The 20,127-nt window shown below is 42.4% G+C and overlaps 2 protein-coding genes across 4 annotated transcripts in view; one reads left to right on the top strand and one right to left on the bottom strand.

Moving 5' to 3' along the window:
• Positions 1-2,484: 2,484 nt before the first annotated feature.
• MSH6 (mutS homolog 6) lies at positions 2,485-20,054 on the top strand. Of its 2 annotated transcripts, XM_081254036.1 has the most exons (10): positions 2,486-2,871; positions 8,224-8,423; positions 10,446-10,615; positions 11,884-14,428; positions 15,840-16,105; positions 17,158-17,275; positions 17,568-17,657; positions 18,064-18,218; positions 18,298-18,497; positions 18,613-20,054. In XM_081254036.1, the coding sequence occupies exons 1-10, from the start codon at positions 2,615-2,617 to the stop codon at positions 18,692-18,694; spliced, it is 4,083 nt and encodes a 1,360-aa protein (XP_081110162.1). In that variant the 5' UTR covers positions 2,486-2,614; the 3' UTR covers positions 18,695-20,054. The 2 variants fall into 2 exon arrangements, with proteins under 2 accessions (XP_081110163.1, XP_081110162.1); XM_081254037.1 differs by lacking the exon at positions 17,568-17,657 and having other exon boundaries at positions 2,485-2,871.
• FBXO11 (F-box protein 11) overlaps positions 18,750-20,127 on the bottom strand; it is a gene marked incomplete at its 5' end in the record, with an annotated part of 111,597 nt that continues 110,219 nt past the window's right edge. For both annotated transcript variants that reach the window (XM_081254042.1, XM_081254043.1), the window contains one exon: positions 18,750-20,074. In XM_081254042.1, coding sequence (XP_081110168.1) covers positions 19,945-20,074 — 130 coding nt within the window. In that variant the 3' untranslated portion in view covers positions 18,750-19,944. The remainder of the gene's footprint in view (positions 20,075-20,127) is intronic.

The following is a 20,127-nucleotide window of genomic DNA, read 5'->3' as shown; positions in this document are numbered from 1 at the left end:
TTTTTTAATTTTTTGGCTGTGTTGGGTCTTCATTGCTGTGTGCGGGCTTTCTCTAGTTGTGGCAAGCGGGGGCTACTCTTTGTTGTGGTGCATGGGCTTCTCATTGCGGTGGCTTCTCTTGTTGTGGAGCACGGGCTCTAGGCATGCGGGCTTCAGTCGTTGTGGTGCACGGGGGGGGGTCTCAGCAGTTGTGGCTTGTGGGCTCTAGAGTGCAGGCTCAGTAGTTGTGGCGCATGGGCTTAGTTGCTCCGTGGCATGTGGGATCTTCCCAGACCGGGGATCCAACCCGTGTCCCCTACGTTGGCAGGCGGATTCTTCTTTTTTTGTTTTTAATTAATTAATTAATTAATTAAAATTTTGGCTGCGTTGGGTTTTTGTTGCTGTGCACGGGCTTTCTCTAGTTGTGGTGAGTGGGGGATGCTCTTCGTTGAGGTGCACGGCTTCTCACTGCGGTGGCTTCTCTTGTTGCGGAGCACGGGCTCTAGGCGTGCAGGCTTCAGTAGCTGTGGCATGTGGACTCAGTAGTTGTGGTGCCCGGGCTTAGTTGATCCGTGGCATGAGGGATCTTCCTGGATAAGGGCTCGAACCCGTGTCCCAGGCAGATTCTTTTTTTTTTTTTTTTCTTTGCGTTACGCGGGCCTCTCACTGTTGTGGCCTCTCCCGTTGCGGAGCACAGGCTCCGGACGCGCAGGCTCAGCGGCCATGGCTCACGGGCCCAGCCGCGGAGCGGCATGTGGGATCTTCCATGACCGGGGCACGAACCCGTGTCCTCTGCATCGGCAGGTGGACTCTCAACCACTGCGCCACCAGGGAAGCCCTGGCAGACAGATTCTTAACCACTGTGCCATCAGAGAAGTCCCCAGCTTCTCTATTTTTTTAATCCCCACTTCCAACTCAGGACCAATCAGAGGAAGCTAAGTATGCTTCCCCAAACCAATCACAGAGGACGCTCCACTTCTAGTTAGCCCACCTCCAGCTATCCCACGGCCAATCACAGCACACCTGATGCCTCTGCTTTTTCACTATGAAGCTTTCCTACTCCTCTGTCTGCCTTTAAGTCTCTGCCAGACCCAAGTGGTGGTAGCAAACTCTGGACAAGTAGCTTGTTCTGTTTGTTCTGAGTTGGGTGTTCTTCACACACAGTATGTGCCTTCTGCGTGGAGAAGGCTGGGTGACTTTACCTACTGAGGGATTGTGTGTTTGATGATTCTCAGATGTGTGACTTCTTACTCGTTTTACTTGTTTGTGGGAAGCATCTAACGGGCCTCTAAAATTTGGCCCAAAGTTATTATTGTTCTCATTAATGATGAGGAAACAAGTTGAGAGAAGTAAAATTGCTGTTACCTGCCTGGTGAGTTAGGGTCAGAGGCCAGGTCTCAAGTTGCCCCAGACTCTCTGAGGGTGTCATATATTATACTCATGTAGGGAAGAGTATTATTTCAAATACTGCTTCTGAAACAAAGCTGATTTTATTACATGCCTAGCACAGGAGAACGCTGTGGCAGAACACAGCCTCCTGAACAAAGCAAAGAGCTGATCTTTATATGTTTGCACCAAAGCACAGCTGTTGCTGATTGGGGCTGGTTTCTGGGATTATGGATTCCAGTTACTTATTCACAGTTTAGGATTAGGGCCAAAGAGCTGTCAGTCTTCCAACGTCTTTCTTGAATTTGGAGAATAGGAACTTTTAATTCACACCTTGTGACTTTTCTAAAATATGAAAAATCCTGCATTCTGAGACACACCTGGCCCAAGAGTTTCAGATAAGGAACAGCGGACCTGAAGTATTGATACTTACCTCGCAGGTTATTGTGAGGATTTAATGAGTTAATCTATGTGAAATGACTGGATTGCTTCCAGGCAGAGGAAAGCTGTGTGGCTGGCAATTTTTTTTTTAAATCATAAACTCATACTGGGCCAAAAACTTAGCGTTCAGTTGTAAAGTATTTATCAAGTGCCTACTATGTGCAACGCTTTGAGAATACAAAGCGAACAGAAGACTTGATCTTCTGCTGATTTAAGTCTGGATCCTTTTTTTCCTTTCCGGTTCCTTGGGGTAAGCGTTCTAACAGCAGGATTGTCCATGCAGGCTCTGGAAGGCGTTTCTCCGCCAGGGCTTCTTTCTGTGGCCGTTCGGTTTACCCCTTGCACCGCGGCCACTCATGCTCACGCGGTGCACGCACTCGGCACACACCTGGCGCTGCGTGATCGCACCCCCGCGACCGCCAGATTCCCTTCCAAAGAGGAACGCCTTTCCGAGGGGGTCAGCCCCGCAGCAGCGCCCAGCTTCGCTCGGGCCGAGGTGCTCCAGTCCCAACCATCCCCGGCCCATTCCTGCCGCAAGGGGAGAGGCTGGAGGCGCCACCGGCAGCTACCCCGCGCGGCGTGCTGGCCCCTCCCCTCCCCACGTCTCCTGGCGCCCGAGGGGGCGGGGCCGGACGCGCGCCGCCCGGGACTCCGCCCGCGAACGGCCTGCCGATTGGCCGATGGGGCCAGTGTTCCTCCAGCAGAGCGCACCTCCCCCCCGATTTCCCGCCAGCAGGCCCCTCGCGGTACTTGCCGTGCCTCTAGTGGCTCGGTCCGACAGAGCGGTTGGGCCTCGGCGACCGTGGCCATGTCGCGACAGAGCACGCTGTACAGCTTCTTCCCCAAGTCTCCAGCCCTGAATAATGCCAGCAAAGGCCCGGTCAGGGCCTCAAGTGAAAGCGCCGCCGCCACTGCCACCGGGGCCTCCCCTTCCCCAGGCGGGGATGCGGCCTGGAGCGAGGCCGGGCCTGGGCCGGGGCCCCTGGTGGGTTCCACTTCGCGGGCCGAGGCGAGAAACCTCAACGGAGGGCTGCGAAAGTCGGCAGCCCCTGCGGTCCCCGCCAGGTAGCGGGGTGTCGGGGCGCAGGGAGGTCGCTTCAGGGGCCTGGGGGGTGCGCGGCCAGGCCCTGGGCTTGGAGGAGGTGGTACAGTGGGGGGAGGCGCAGGGAGCCCAGGGAAGGGAGGCTCGCCTCGGGGGGGCGGGCTGGGGTGCTCGGCCAGCGCCTGGGCTCGGAGGAGGTGGGGTTGCATATCTGGCCTGAAAGAACGCAGGGAGCCTTGGGGGTGTAGCCTGTAAACAGGGTAGGAGGAAATCGGCTGTGTACGAAGGGTTGGAGGGGAAGGGAGGACGCGCTTAGTTCGGGGGTAGAGGAGGACACGCGGTCCGTCAGGTGGGGGAGGAGGAGTGGAAGGTGCTCGGGGCAGGGAGGAGAAATGAGAGACGGGAGCACTGAGGGTGCGGCGGGAAGAGAAAAGAGCTTGTCTGCTCGGCGTGGGGTGCGCCCCCAGAGCGAGGGAGGGGGTGGTGCCTGCCCGTGGCGGGGGAGGGGTGGCGGGAAAGAGGAATGCCCGCTGGGGGGATGACCGCCGGCCACCTGCAGGTTGTGGGGCGCGGCGTGCTGCGAGTGGGACTCCCGGGGGACGTTTCTCCTTTACAGCTGGGACGGTGAATTACCGGTCCAGTAGTCGTTGGAGGAATACGCTCGATGTTTGGCTGAGAGCCTCGGACTCGAAGCCTCTGGCGGGGTGGGTGGGCGGGCCCTCGGCCTGGGTATGGGGGTTGGGGTGGACGACGAGTTTAGAGCGCGAGGGGTGTGTCCACTCGTAGACGGAGGGGCCTGATTGGTGATAGTAAGGATTGCAGGGGCGGGGGAGCAGCAAGTGCAGGGATCCAGTTGGCTTATCCTGTAGGTAGACAGCATATGCTCCCAAACAGATGAAAGTTTAGGAACAGTGTTGATTTTTGACACCTGGAAGTATTGTGCCAGTTGAAAATAATGTTAGTTTAAGGATCAGTGCACTTTTTTTTTTGGCCGCCCCCTTTCCCCAGGCTTTTGGGATCTCAGTCCCCGACCAGGGATCAAACCCCGGCCCCAGCAGTGACAGCCAGGAATCCTAACCACTACACCACCAGGGAACTCCCTGATATAGTGCATCTTTTGTTGGCGATTTCAAGGGAGGTTGGGGCAGTGTAATTTTTCCGGAATTGAGAGTGAGCCTCCAAAGGCCTTGATCTGACTCTGGGCGGGGACGTATGGACGCGACTATGGGGAAGCCTGCCCAGGGGTGTCTTCCTCGCCTTCTCGGCAGTTCAGTGCTGCTCCAGGGCTTGGCTGGCCTTTGTTGCAGCAGCGGGCGACATTTTGAAAAGCTCACATTTACTGTATCCCAGGTATTGTATTAGGCATAGTGTGTAATGGTAGCCATTTGAAAGGATGAAGAAATAGTGGTACAGAAAAATAAAGAACGCATTCAGGATCAGAAACTTGAGTAGTTGATTTACAATGTCCTGCGTTTTAGGTGTTATACAGATTTTTCAAAGTCTACGTGGAATTACAGTGTTATTCTCCTTTAAGCGACCCTCTCAAGCAGTTTATGTAGTTGTGTGAAGAGTAGCAGGATATGCCACCCCAGAATGTGCCTCTGGCATAGAGGTTATTTTGAACTGATAATTTTTGAGAAACGGGGGACACAGAAACTGGGGGACACTGGAGAAGCTCTGAGAGCTATAGAAGTTACTCTTCTGTAAGGGAAATTTACATTTAAAAAGGAAATCTCCGTTTGTAAGGATGTCTCCCTCTCTGTACTAGGAAGAGAAGAGTGACTAAATCACCAGAAACTTATTAAATGGAGAAGGCACTGACTGAAATCTGCATAACAACCATACCCGTGTTTTTTGTTCTTTTCCTGGTAACCTCCCTTATCTGTCCCTGCCACCCCATCTTTCTTTTGTCTTTATAAAGCTGCAGATGATGTTTTAAGATGGTGACTCGGGCCATCTCTGGGAGTTACTCAGTTTTCCTTAGCATCTCCCACGTGTATGGGGAGGTATACATGTTAATAAACTTTTGTCTATCTTTTTCTTGTTAATTTTTTATTACAGGGGCTCTTAGCCAAGAACTCAGAAGGGTAAAGGGGAAAATATTTTTCCTTCCCTACATGTGCATCCTCTGTAACAGACTATTTTTCATGGTGAGAGATGCATAATGTGTTAATAATGTTTACTTAAACATGAATTTGATTCTTCCTGCATCCATTCTAAACGGATGGAAGTATTTATTGTATGGTTGTGCTTTACGTGTTGAATAGCATATGCTCTTTGTTTTTTTGAGGTCTGAATTTAGGAGACTTGTAAAAGCATAACATTGTTTACACTTGACCACCTACTATGGGGACTACTTCCAAAGTATTCAGGAAAGATGGGCATTTGATACTAGGCTTCTAAAGAAACTCTCCATTCAGTATATAGATTTGGCTTTCTTTTTTTCTTAACTTTTGAATTTTACTTTATTTATTTATTTATTCATTTTTGCGGTACGCGGGCCTCTCACTGCTGTGGCCTCTCCTATTGCAGAGCACAGGCTCCAGACGCGCAGGCTCAGCGGCCATGGTTCACGGGCCCAGCCGCTCCGCAGCATGTGGGATCCTCCCGGACCGGGGCACGAACCCGTGTCCCCTGCATCGGCAGGCGGACTCTCAACCACTGCGCCACCAGGGAAGCCCCCCTCAAAACTTTTGAAAACATCTTTTCATTCTGATGACGATGGTCAATGTCCCTGCTTCTTAAGCTGCTCTCCAAAGAACCCTGGTTTCTTTTAGTTTTTTATGTAGACTTCCTTTCTAATAAAATTTAAGAAACAGTTTCAGAGGCCAGTTTGGATGATAATTTATTTAGGAAATAGTTTTAGAGGCCAGTTTGGATGATAATTTATATGGTCACTGTAGACCTAATGCATAAGTGATGGGTGCCATAGTTATGCAAGCTGAAGGAGAGAAAGCCAGGTATGTGGGCAGAGGTACAGGTAGATGGGCAGGTATAATGGGAGCCTTTGTTATTAATTGCTCTGATTACTTCTCTTTTCTCATTAGCTGTTTGAGGGTAGGGGAATTCTGCTCTAATGGTCCACCTTAAGAGGTAGATACAAACACTGATAGTTTGATTTCTAAAGTTGGCTTGAGAGCATGTTTCACATTTGTGAAACTTGTATTTACATACACAAGTTTTTGTTAGACATAACCAGTCTATCTTTTATTGTTTATAGGAGCAAATTCTAGCAGTACATTGCTATCTACTGATTCTTTTTTAAAAAGTAGATAGCCAAAAATTTTGCTTACAAATTTGGGGCACAACTAGTAATCGACACCAAGGTAAGAGGGAGCAAAAATAATGTGATTTTTAAGCAAAAGCTTAAAGATCTGTTTACTGTATATTTAGCTTAAGTCATTTCTTATTTTTAGTTGTATGAAGGCTTTTACACTTGTTTTTCTGAGTTGTCACCTTTTCCTCTTACCTTTTTAAAACTGTCTTTAAAATTCCAAGAATATCAAACATTTGAGATATATTATCATTTTATTTTTTAATTTTATTTTTAATAACTTTATTTATTTATTTTTGGCTGTGTTGGGTCTTTGTTGCTGCACGCAGGCGTTCTCTAGTTCCAGAGAGCGGTGGCTTCTCTTGTTGCGGAGCACAGGCTCTAGGTGCGCGGCTCAGTAGTTGTGGTGCACGGGCTTAATTGCTCCGCCACATGTGGGATCTTCCTGGACCAGGGCTTAAACCCATGTCCCGTGCATTGGCAGGATTCTTAAACCACTGCGCTGCGCCGCCAGGGAAGTCCCAGCTTGTGGTTTTCTGATACCAGTGTGTGATAGACTTTGTGGTTAAGTGGCTACCTGCCTAAGTTAAGGGAAAGCCTGCTTGACAGTTTCACACGGAGATAAGGGTCTTTGTCTCCTGTTAATTAATGGATATGTTAGGAAGGATGAAGCGCTTAAGGTAAGAAGTCTGAATGGTGCAGACACAGCTCCCTGTTTGAAGATGAGCCTTGTGGTGTTTGACGGCAATAATTATAAAGTTGTGCAGGTCGCTATAGATTTCTAAGTTGAAAGAAGAATGTACCTTAAAGGCCCTTGATATAAGCACCAGCTGAAGCCATGTTCCTGTTCTGGTTTCTTTTCTAACTGTCCAGCATAGGGATTTCCATATTCATATTTTTTGAAGAAAGAAATACTTTAATTTTATGATTGGGCCTGATTTTATAAGGTGGCCTCAATTGATGATTCAAAAATGTCTAAAATATTCTTTTTGTAATGTGCTTATTTTACATTTGTAGTTATTCAGCGAAAACCTGTAAGCGGGCTTAGAAAGTCTTGGTATATAGTACTTGAGCAGGGTTTATCAGTTGTTGTGCCCTCTCCATCACTGAGGGACTCTTGTAGTCTGTTACTGGACACTGCTACCCTTCTCCCTCTCCTTTCCCCTCCTCTCCCTTTCTCAGGAAACCTTTAGGGCTAAATCAGCTTTTGTGCAGATTGAATCTCCTGTTGATTCTGTAGGCATTATGTACTCAACTATTTTGGGTACATTAGGCACTTATCTCTTGACTTAAGTTTTTCCATAAAGCTAGATTTTTAGGGTGAGGGTGGGGGTAGTAGTGTGCTATAGGTAGCTTTTGGAGTATTTGGAATACATTGGAGCAAAGTCGATAATACTGAATATAAGTAGCAAATTTACACAGTCGGTATGTTTGGTATTAATACTTTGGGTCAGATCCTGTTCCTAATGTATACCATATTTGTAGTACAGGTGTTACTCATTATAATTTGGATCACAAGTACAATGAGTTTATGTCTTTTTCCTGCTATCAGTAGTCTATCAGAATTCTGCCAGTTTTTTTTTTTTTTTTTTTTTTTTTTTTTTTTTTTTTCTTTTTGCGGTATGCGGGCCTCTCACTGTTGTGGCCTCTCCCGTTGCGGAGCACAGGCTCCGGACGCGCAGGCCCAGAGGCCATGGCTCACGGGCCCAGCCGCTCCGCGGCATATGGGATCCTCCCAGACCGGGGCACGAACCCGTATCCCCTGCATCGGCAGGCGGACTCTCAACCACTGCGCCACCAGGGAGGCCCTCTGCCAGTTTTTAAACCTTGAATAATTCTGAGATAGTCTCTAACCTTAATACCATTATATTTGTGTTTGTCTTAATAAACATTGTGATATTTGCTTATGTTTTTAAAAATAACTTGAAAAATGTTTTTTAAAAATCATTAATTCTAGAATTTCTGTTCCTGAATATTAATGCCAGAAAATTTCAAAGGAGTCTTAAAGATACCTTCCTTAAAATTGCTTATTTGCAGGTAATTGCCTTTAATGTAGCTTAAAAAAATATTAACCAAATTATGTATTTCCTTTTGGCAACAGTTCTTGTGACTTCTCACCAGGTGATTTGGTTTGGGCCAAGATGGAGGGTTACCCTTGGTGGCCTTGCCTGGTTTACAACCACCCTTTTGATGGAACATTCATCCGTGAGAAAGGAAAGTCTGCCCGAGTTCATGTACAGTTTTTTGATGACAGCCCAACAAGGGGCTGGGTTAGCAGAAGGCTGTTAAAGCCATATACAGGTAAAAGATTCACTCTGCAGATTGTGTATGTTTGTGAGAGAGAGAGCATGCACGCACACATGAGTCTGAGTGTGAGTGTCTCCCATACAGTGGAATTAAGCATATTTTACTCAAATAAATTGCAGGAGTGGTATGGTGAAAGCTTCTAGCATGGGAAAAGGATAAGATGCAGCTGGTCTTAAGCCAGTTTGTTGTGCGGAGTGGAATTTTTATTTCCTTCCTTCTGAGTGACTTATAGCAATATCATATCATTAAAGGAAAAATGATTTCCTGATTGGATCTCATGATTTGGACCAAAATGCCATACTCAGACATGAAAAGAGTAAATTAAAGTGTTCCCATCTTAAAGGTTCCAAAAGAAAATGCAGCCAAGATGCATAGAATATAGATCAGTGACATTCTTTAGGACAGATGGAGATGCATGCTACCTGGCCTCACCTTATGAGCACATCTGCGTTGAGTTTCACATCAGAAATCAGAGTTCTGGAACCTTAACTTTCTCTTCCCAGGCCCAGCCTTATTTATCACGGACATCAGCAGTCCTGCATTTTTAGCTTCACTTGGGCTGGGTGCACACTATCAGTCTCTTGGGTTGTACAGTGCATGTACAGTATGACTGCAGGATGCAGTGCCTCAATACTCCAGCATGTACAGGTTTTTCTCCACTATCTTCCACTAATTTGCTGTGTAATCTTATTTTCTGATTCTGTTTGCATATATATAAAATGAGAGAGAGAGTTGGACCAGATGGTAAATGAGGTCTTTTTCCAGGACTAATTTTGAGATTCTAAACAAAGCTTTGGCAAAAAAGGACTTTAAAAAGAGATCAAAAAAGTTTACATTTATGTTGTAGTTATTTTATAAAACAAACCGTGTGCATACTGCTCTCTGCCCTTTAAATATCCAAATTGTTGCAATACATGTATGTGAATAAATCAGCAAAGAGGCATGCATGAAAAAAGTAGGCCTTCTTTGGGGGGCATGGTCTTAGAGCTGTAGTTTGCATCAGAGGTTTCGGGGAATGACGATGACACCAGATAGATGGGGGGGGTAAGTACAGCTGCAGCAGGTACTTTGGGAAAAGTTCAGAGCTACTCTTAATGATTTTGATTGTTGCAGTTTGTAGTTTTGGTGCAGCTCTTTAGAGAACTGAGAAATTGCAGCTTTGTTTTAGTCAGCTTATGAACGTTGCTAATTCCATGGAAATTTAGGATGTCTCATCGTTTTAGTATATAGAAAGAAGGGTGTAATATAATGTTTGGATCTGTTAGACAAATTCAGGTTAGTTTTCCAACTATAGGTATATTCAGGTAGAAGAGAAAAGACATTCCTAGTTATGCCTCTTGGAAAAGAACTAAAACAATTCTGTATCATTGGTCTTGTGGATAGAAATTTTGCTCAGTGGATGGAAATGACATTTAATACTACAGCTCTTTGAAATGAAATGAATAAAGGAAAAATTTTACTTTAAAGCAGAGCAAGACATTTTGATGCAACTGTTTTGAAAAAATTTAACATTACAAGTCTGAACTGGGTTACTGTCCCAAAATGTAGGATTTTTTTTTTTTTTAACATCTAACTGCCTTGGGAACAAACTTATTTTTAATATCATTGCTTCATTTAAGTGATAGTGTAGTTTTTGCCTTCCTTAAGTAATGTTGTTTTAAAAAGGGTCTCAAACCCCCTTTACATCTCATGCCTCATCGGAAGAGGAGGTGTGCCTAGGTGTTTTGGGTCACAGTCCCAGGTCATTATAGAAGAGACTAAGTGGTCCTGGGTGACCAACAGTTAAGGCAGCTTAAATGAGGTAAAACAGGTAATTTCAGTTTCACTGGTAGTTTTTCCCTGAAAATTCCTTCCTTGTAGGCTTTATTGATCTATCTGTATCAATCAGAAATAACGGGAGATTAAAAATTATACTTGATTGTTGTCACTCTTGTTCCTTAGGGCAAGTGTTATACATTGAGCCAAATATCTAGCCAACAGTTCCTATTTATAAATAAATATATATATGTTTTTTAGGTTCAAAGTCAAAGGAAGCCCAGAAAGGAGGTCATTTCTACAGTTCAAAGCCTGAAATACTCAGAGCAATGCAACGTGCAGATGAAGCCTTGAATAAAGACAAGATTGAGAGGCTTGAATTGGCAGTGTGTGATGAGCCCTCAGAACCAGAGGAGGAAGAAGAGACGGAGGTGGGACAGTGCTAACAGGCGGTTGTTAACTTCTGTTAGGAGAGTGATGAAAAAGGGTCAGGGGCATATTAGAGTGGTATTTTCCATATATCTATTTAGTACTCATACATGCATACTTCTATACATTCCTGGACTGTAGGTCATGTTATATTATTTAGAATCTCAGCAGCCTAGCACCGCTTTTTACTTAAGTTCTCAAGCCTGCTAGAAAGACACATGCTGTAAAAGGCAGTACCATTTTGGTAACCAATATAGAGAGCTAGGGACAGTAAGGACATGGTGATAAAATTGGTCATGGTGTCTGGTAATAAGCTGCTGTATGAGGGTGTGGAAATTAATTATCCAGTTTTGTGCTCTAATACTTTTGTATTTTGGATTGGTAAGAATAGAGATTAAGTAACCTTGAAATATAACCTTGGTTTCAAATATTAACGGTCACTATTTGAGTGAATTAAATCTTGTTAAGGAAATGAACAAATAATTGGCATATTTAAAACAAACATAGTCATCATTCTCTAATTTAGTAAATTAATGCCGTGTGCTTAAAAAGATTCATCTATAACTAAGTTTGATTTTGTTTTATTCTATTCTAGATGAGATAGGCAATAAGTAAGTTAATATAATGAGTTTTTTAAGAGAAATGAAAGAAGAGTTTCTAATCTTATTTTTGAGGTTGAGACCAGAGATCATAACGTTACTCAGATGTTTAGACCTGGATGGTAACTACAGAAATCATTTAGCTTCATGCTACTTTACGTATGAGGGAGGCCCATGATAATAAATGAATGTGCCTTGCCCAAGAAGATACAGCTGGTTTGTGGAAAGCAAGGACTAGAACTAGGTTGATTTACTGCTTTTTTATACTAAATAACTTATAAAATGGTAAACTTCATAACATGTCCAAATGTAAGAGGAGAGGTGACCCTGGAAGAAAGATAACAGCAGAAGACTGAATGTTTTTTCCACAGCTATGACTGTTAATGAGGACATCACCTATGAGTATTTGTGATGTGTGGTCATCCTAAGGACTTCATCAGTATTGAATAGGATAGAACTCTCATGACAGAATCACTTAATCCTGTATTGTGATACTTGTTTAATGTTAGGTGAAACTGAAATTGATATCCCTTGAGAAAGAAAATAGTTTATTTCTGGAGGTGGGTTCTTCTCTTGATAGATGAAGTTGCAACATATTGAGAGATTCCACAGCAATATTGTCATTTTCCAAATTTTACTTTTGTTTTAAAATACTCTTCTTTGCCTTCCAGGCAGGTGCCACTTACACATCAGATAAGAGTGAAGAAGAAAATGAAATTGAGAGTGAAGAGGAAGTGAGGCCAAAGGTGCAAGGATCTAGGCGAAGTAGCCGCCAGATAAAAAAACGAAGGGTCATATCAGACTCTGAGAGTGACATTGGTGGCTCTGATGTGGAATTTAAGCCAGATGCTAAGGAGGAAGGAAGCAGTGATGAAATAAGCAGTGGAGTAGGGGATAGTGACAGTGAAGGCCTGGACAGCCCTGTCAAAGTTGCTCCAAAGAGGAAGAGAATGGTAACTGGAAATGGCTCCCTCAAAAGGAAAAGTTCAAGGAAGGAAATGCCCTCGGCCACCAAACGAGCAACTGGCATTTCATCAGAAACCAAGAATACTTTGAGTGCTTTCTCTGCCCCTCAAAATTCTGAATCCCAAGCCCACATTAGTGGAGGATGTGATGACAGTAGTCGCCCCACCATCTGGTATCATGAAACTTTAGAGTGGCTTAAGGAGGAGAAGAGAAGAGATATGCACAGGAGGCGACCTGATCACCCTGATTTTGATGCATCCACACTCTACGTGCCTGAGGATTTCCTTAATTCCTGTACTCCTGGGATGAGGAAGTGGTGGCAGATTAAGTCTCAGAACTTTGATCTTGTCATATTTTATAAGGTGGGGAAGTTTTATGAGCTCTACCACATGGATGCTCTTACTGGAGTCAGTGAACTAGGGCTGGTATTCATGAAAGGCAACTGGGCCCATTCTGGTTTCCCTGAAATTGCATTTGGCCGATATTCAGATTCCCTGGTCCAGAAGGGCTATAAAGTAGCACGGGTGGAACAGACTGAGACCCCGGAAATGATGGAGGCACGATGCAGAAAGATGGCACATATATCTAAGTATGATAGAGTGGTGAGGAGGGAGATCTGTAGGGTCATTACCAAGGGTACACAGACCTACAGTGTGCTGGAAGGTGACCCCTCAGAGAACTACAGTAAGTACCTTCTTAGCCTCAAAGAAAAAGAAGATGATTCTTCTGGCCACGCTCGAGTGTATGGAGTATGTTTTGTTGATACCTCGCTAGGGAAGTTCTTCATAGGTCAGTTTTCAGATGATCGCCATTGTTCCAGGTTTAGGACTTTAGTGGCACACTATCCTCCAGTACAAGTCTTGTTTGAGAAAGGAAATCTCTCAGTGGAAACTAAGATGATTCTCAAGGGTTCATTATCCTCTTCTCTTCAGGAAGGTCTGATACCAGGTTCCCAGTTTTGGGATGCAGCCAAAACTTTGAGAACTCTCCTTGAAGAAGGATATTTTACAGACAAGTTAAATGAGGACAGTGGGGTGATGTTACCCCAGGTGCTTAAAGGTATGACCTCAGAGTCTGATTCTGTTGGGTTGACACCGGGAGAGAAGAGTGAATTGGCCCTCTCTGCTCTTGGTGGTTGTATCTTCTACCTCAAAAAATGCCTTATTGATCAGGAGCTTTTATCAATGGCTAATTTTGAAGAATATATTCCCTTGGATTCTGACACGGTCCGTGCTACAAGACCTGGTGCTGTCTTTGCTAAAGCCAATCAACGAATGGTGCTAGATGCTGTGACATTAAACAACTTGGAGATTTTTCTGAACGGAACAAATGGTTCTACTGAAGGGACCCTGTTAGAGAAGATTGATACTTGCCATACTCCCTTTGGTAAGCGGCTCCTAAAGCAATGGCTTTGTGCCCCACTCTGTAACCCTTATGTTATCAGTGATCGTCTAGATGCCATAGAAGACCTAATGGTTGTGCCTGACAAAATCTCTGAGGTTGTAGACCTTCTAAAGAAGCTTCCAGACCTTGAGAGGCTACTGAGTAAAATTCATAATGTTGGCTCTCCCCTGAAGAGCCAGAACCACCCAGATAGCAGGGCTATAATGTATGAAGAAACCACATACAGCAAAAAAAAGATTATTGATTTTCTTTCTGCTCTGGAAGGATTCAAAGTACTATGTAAAATTATAGGGGTTATGGAAGAAGTCATTGATGACTTTAAGTCTAAAATCCTTAAGCAGGTCCTTACTCTGCAGACAAAAAATCCTGAAGGCCGCTTTCCTGATTTGACTTTAGAACTAAACCGATGGGATACAGCCTTTGACCATGAAAAGGCTCGAAAGACTGGACTGATTACTCCCAAAGCAGGATTTGACTCTGATTATGATCAAGCTCTTGCTGACATAAGAGAAAATGAACAGAGCCTCCTGGAATACTTGGAGAAACAGCGTAGTAGAATTGGCTGTAGGACCATAGTCTACTGGGGAATTGGTAGGAATCGTTACCAGTTGGAAATTCCCGAGAATTTCATCACCCGTAATTTGCCAGAAGAATATGAGTTGAAATCTACCAAGAAGGGCTGTAAACGATACTGGACCAAAACAATTGAGAAAAAGTTGGCTAATCTGATAAATGCTGAAGAACGGAGAGATGTATCATTAAAGGACTGCATGCGGCGACTGTTCTATAACTTTGATAAAAATTACAAGGACTGGCAGGCTGCTGTGGAGTGCATCGCAGTGTTGGGTAAGGTTTTCAAGAGGCTTGTTCCTAAAGCTTTGGTTAGTAACGTCCTGTGTTCCAACTGTATATTAAGATTGGAAAGTCCTCATTGACTCGTGTCCCTAAACTCAAGTGACACATATATATTTTGATCAAATTCCAATTGAATTTATTGTATTCAATAAGTGTTTTTTAAGCTATTTTTTGTCACACTAATTTAAAGCTATCCCTTGACCTATCACTCAGTTTTCATTTTTTCATATATATATATACAGATATATATATACACCCTTGCATTCTTTTTTGTATTTCAGTGGATCTCTTTACATGAACGCTTCAAAAGATTTTAATCTTCCCTTTTTCTTTTAGCCCAAGTTGTCACACTTTCTTTTCTACAGTTGATTTCTAAGAGCCCTGATATACGTATTTGTAATTTGGTAACCTTTTCAGCTTCATAAGTAATTTCCTTTTTCTTTAAATTTCATGGCCAAGTCATTTGGAGCCTTTGCTTGTTTTACAGTTTTGGGTTTTTTTCTGTTGTAAAAATGCAGCAACCATAGTTTACCCAAATTTGTAACAAAACTATTTTAGTCTGAACACAACTGTCCAGAATAAAATGGCATCCTATTCTGTTTTTTTTTTTTTTTTTTTTTGTGGTACGCGGGCCTCTCACTGTTGTGGCCTCTCCCGTTGCGGAGCACAGGCTCCGGATGCGCAGGCCCAGCGGCCATGGCTCACGGGCCCAGCCGCTCCGCGGCATATGGGATCCTCCCAGACCGGGGCACGAACCCGTATCCCCTGCATCGGCAGGCGGACTCTCAACCACTGCGCCACTAGGGAGGCCCCCTATTCTGTTTTTGAGTGTGTATATCTATTATGGTTTTTGAGTGTGCCACATTTATTCCTTAAGCCAATACAGTTTTAAACAATTTGGTAGGTAATGTAAAATCATCCCTCAGCTCAGGTGTTCAAAATTGGTGAATATATTTTCCTCTTAAGATTCTGCCTATTGTCAGAATGTTCTGCTTCTAAGAAGTGTTAGCTCCATGATTATATCACGGAGAGACCACTACAGCATCTCTCTGTTGTATCTTAGCTTTCCTTTGGCATACCTGTGGTCTAGATATTAGAGGACTTAAAATCTACTTTGAGGGGATATTTTCTTGGGCTTGAAATTGGAAGTTATTTCTCATTTCAGTACAAGTGCTATAAGACATGTAAAACATTTAGGCTGATGACTTATTTTTGTGCAGTTAAAACAATGTCACTAGAGTGCTTACTTTTAGAAAAAAAGCTGCCATGTCTAAAAGAGCAAGTAGAGCATGCCACCTCCACTAAAAAAACATTTTTGGAAGACTTCTTATAGAAGTTGGGCCTTTGTGCTTATCAAGAAACCTCAAAAATGATGAAGCTTCACTTGACCTCTCTTTAACAGATGTCTTATTGTGCCTGGCTAACTACAGTCGAGGGGGTGATGGTCCTATGTGTCGTCCAGTAATTCTGTTGCCAGAAGAAGATACTCCTCCCTTTCTAGACCTTAAAGGATCACGCCACCCCTGCATTACGAAGACTTTTTTTGGTGATGACTTTATTCCAAATGACATTCTAATAGGCTGTGAGGAAGAGGAAGAAAATGGCAAAGCTTACTGTGTGCTTGTTACTGGACCGAATATGGGGGGCAAGTCTACGCTCATGAGACAGGTAAACTTGAAGTTTTGTTACACCAAATTATTTGTAACACTTAAAGAGTGAATATAGTACATATTTAAGCCACCATTTCCCAAGGAGCATATGACAGAATTCAGTCATTGACTTATTAGGAAGCAAAGGGAAACTCCCTGAGTCATGAAACTAAGAACTGTATTCTTATTGGTCAAATATTTGCCTGATGTTAAGGGAAGTATATTAAGAAGGTGAAGGTGGTTTCAGGCCACGAGTTTTTTTATGAACTCTTACTTTGAATCCATTTCCTGTGAAGGCAGAGGTATTCATAATGAATGAAAATAATACAAATGTTTTATGTTTGTTCTTACATTAGGTTCATTTCTAGGAACCCTTATACAAGAACCACTGCACTTGTTCATACAGGAAAGTGATTCATGACCTCTAGTTAACTGTTGGGAACTGCTTTTAGGGAAGAAAATAAATATATTTTTCTGACCTTCTGCCAGGGGTTAGCTAGCTACTGAGCTAAATATGATTTAGATTTTAAAGGGTTGTAGAAAAAAACAATGTGTAACAGACATTGGGCCCTTGACAGAAGATATTTGCTGACCCCCTAACTACTGCACTGTATTATATTTCTGTACAAATTTGCTAACTAGAGAGGAGCAATAGTATAGTAAGGTGGTTTCCAACCTCCTTTTCATTTTTAAATCAAAAATCATCTAGAGAGCACAACAAAAAAGTACCTGGGAGTTGGGGTGTGTTCATCCTCTGAAACTGATGGTTTGGTCTGGAATTGGTTCTAGGCATCAGTAGTTTTAGGTTGAGAATCACTAGTGTAGTTGGTTAGCATATAGGTGCTGAGGTTTCAAATAAAGCCAGTTAGGCCCTAAGCCTCATGCCTTCCTAAGCCTCACTTTTCCTACTTAGGTTTGTGAAGATTTTTTTTAGAGTGCCTGACTACTCACTCGTAGTTAATAAATATTTATTAGGGCTTATTATCTCTGTCTTCTGGATATACATAGATATCTCTGTCTGTTCTCTAACACCAGTCAGTCATAAAAGACCTTTTTCTCCCTCATTCACAGGCTGGCCTACTAGTTATAATGGCCCAGATGGGTTGTTATGTACCAGCTGAAGTGTGTAGGCTCACACCAATCGATAGAGTGTTTACTAGACTTGGTGCCTCAGACAGAATAATGTCAGGTGAGTTTTTTTTCCTACCGAAGGCTCTGTTATTTGACAGTTCATTTCTATATTTTAGGTGTTAAAAACACATCTACCTTTAAATAGGATGTTTTATTTATTTTTTTCCGGTGTTACGCAAGGCAGAATGCTTTCAGACATTTGAAAGCATTATGCAATTTTTAACATACTAGAAGCAATCTCTTAGTACCATGGTAGTTCATAATAGATTCAAAGGATATGAACCTAAAAGATGAATCTACTGTTACAACAGGATTCTTAAAATGATCACCTATTTGTGATTTTTTTTTAGGTGAAAGTACATTTTTTGTTGAATTGAGTGAAACTGCCAGTATACTTACACATGCAACCGCACATTCTCTGGTGCTTGTGGATGAATTAGGTAAGATATTAAAATTTCCAAAACATTAGAAGAAAGAATTATTTTTCTCGAAAATGGTCTGAAGGACACATCTCTTAAAGACTATGATACACTCACCTTTGTCCATAGACCCCACAGTTGGCCCTAAGGTGGCAATTTTACAGGGATAATGAGAATATTTATTGGATAATAAGGCTATTTAAAGAGAACTAAAAGGAAGTTTCTGAAGCACAGTGGTACTCGAGTAGTATTCCTGAACTCCAAGCAGACCTACTTAGCTAGAGAGGGCCTGTTTACAGAATGCTTTTGGATATACTGAACTGATCTTTAGTACATTTTTTTCCATTCCTTTGTGAGGCATGTCCTTCTTTGTATATAATATGGCAGATTGTGTAATACATAGTTCATGTATATTTTATTTTCATAGGAAGAGGTACTGCAACCTTTGATGGGACAGCAATAGCAAATGCGGTTGTTAAAGAACTTGCTGAGAATATTAAGTGTCGTACATTGTTTTCTACCCACTACCATTCATTAGTTGAAGACTATTCTCAAAATGTTGCAGTGCGCCTAGGACACATGGTATGTACAAGTTGTTTATTCAAAAGTTATGTTTTTGAATGGGTACTTCCATTGCCAGCATGTAATCTTTCTTTTTTAGGCATGCATGGTAGAAAATGAATGTGAAGATCCCAGCCAGGAGACTATTACCTTCCTGTATAAATTCATTAAAGGAGCCTGTCCTAAAAGCTATGGCTTTAATGCAGCAAGGCTTGCTAATCTTCCAGAGGAGGTTATTCAAAAGGGACATAGAAAAGCAAGAGAATTTGAGAAGATGACTCAGTCACTGCGATTATTTCGGTAATTATAACTGGATATAATTTTACCATGTAGTTGATTACCAAAACAGTAAAGGGATGGATGATGCACTGTGAAAAATGTAAACTAAAACTTTTTTTTTTAAATTTATTTAAAGGGAAGTTTGTCTGGCTAGTGAAAGGTCGACTGTAGATGCTGAAGCTGTCCATAAGTTGCTGACTTTGATTGAGGAATTATAGACTACATTGGAAGCTTTGAGTTCACTTTTGACAAAGGTGGTAAATTCAGACAACATTATGATCTAATAAACTTTATTTTTTAAAAATGACCATTTTTCCATTTTCTTTCTAGGAAATTAAACCCTTTTAATTCTTACCTACCTTCTACATAATGGTTATTGAATACTCCACAATATATTAAGTCTAGATGTTATGGTACATGCATACACTTTCAGGCTGTTTATACCCACTGTCACCAATACACATAAATGGGGTCGGGGGGAGCTATGAAACTGTATAGGGCTGTATATATACTTGTCTCAGCTTAATGCGGGAAATTCTTTTAATTTCCAGCAATTTGTCTAAACTGTTCAAAAAAAAACTATGAACAGAGTTCAAATACAGGACTGTTTTGAAGAGACTTTCTAAAGTGTACTTTTAAAACATAGTAGTTTTTACCTTTCACAAAACTGAGTTACAAGAATACTTTTGTTTTACAGTGCATCCCTTCCTAGGAAGTCTCATTAAAACACTCACTTTGTCTAGGGGTGATTTTGAATGCTGCACAGGGAAGGGAAGGAAATATAGTCTTAACTTTTCTTAAAGGATACCAGAAACATTGCTGGATATAATTTAAGATTAGTGTTTTCTCTTTCATAGAAAGAACGTACATACTGGGACATGAGTACAGTTACAGCAAGTCTAGGTGTGCTAACAAAACAGGGCACATTCAAGTACAATAAGATTTTGCTTGAAATTAAAAACAAACTACATGAGATTAAAGCATTAAAATCATATTTCTCAATCTGAATACATGTTAAAAAAAATCAAAAGAAATGCAGAAGTGCTAGCTCACATTTTTACCATATTACAAAAGCAATTGGTACCCACGTCCATAAAGGCAGCAACAAAGCTGCTTGTCTATTGAAGAGTACTACTGCAAATTGGACTGCATTCAATGCTAGTTGTAAAAACACCAGCTTTTTTCAGAAGTTGGTATCTGTACAAAATTGCAGCTTATTTTCTTCACTTCTGTCCCTTCAAAAGTCTTTACACAGTAATGCTAAAACACCCAGCTTTGAGATCCTGAGTCAATATATTGCCACTTTCTTTTTGGTAGCTTGAGCTTCATAGTGTCAACTGACCTTGTGTATCCATTTTTAATACAGTCTCTTCCTGTAGCATGGGCAAATATTTTAAATCTTCTTCCAAAAAAAAATGTTTTAAGTTATGATGTTAGAATGGCAGGACTTTTTCTTTAGGGAAGGAATTCAGTTGTGCTGCAATGTATTAGATTCTATAGGTGGAGCAGAGTCATATAGTGTATCTGTATCATGTGTAGGCTCACCAGCTAATGTACAAGGATTAGACAGTGTTCCAGCACCACAGTCACAGAAAAACCTAAAGCAAAATGAAAACCCAAAGATTAGGAAAAGTGAGGGGAGGAAAATAAT

Source organism: Mesoplodon bidens, assembly GCF_964165515.1.
Source record: "Mesoplodon bidens genome assembly, chromosome: 14".
Classification (NCBI taxonomy): Eukaryota; Metazoa; Chordata; class Mammalia; order Artiodactyla; family Ziphiidae; genus Mesoplodon; species Mesoplodon bidens.
This window is presented reverse-complemented; position numbering and strand designations above follow the sequence as displayed.

What these genes read in the sequence shown, in the direction of transcription:
- MSH6 (XM_081254036.1), top strand. Translation starts at nt 2,615, where the DNA reads ATGTCGCGACAGAGCACGCTGTACAGCTTCTTCCCCAAGTCTCCAGCC. An exon ending in AGGAGGAAGAAGAGACGGAG is followed by an intron (nt 10,616 to 11,883) that starts GTGGGACAGTGC and finishes TTTGCCTTCCAG; the next exon opens with GCAGGTGCCACTTACACATC. An exon ending in GGAGTGCATCGCAGTGTTGG is followed by an intron (nt 14,429 to 15,839) that starts GTAAGGTTTTCA and finishes TCTCTTTAACAG; the next exon opens with ATGTCTTATTGTGCCTGGCT.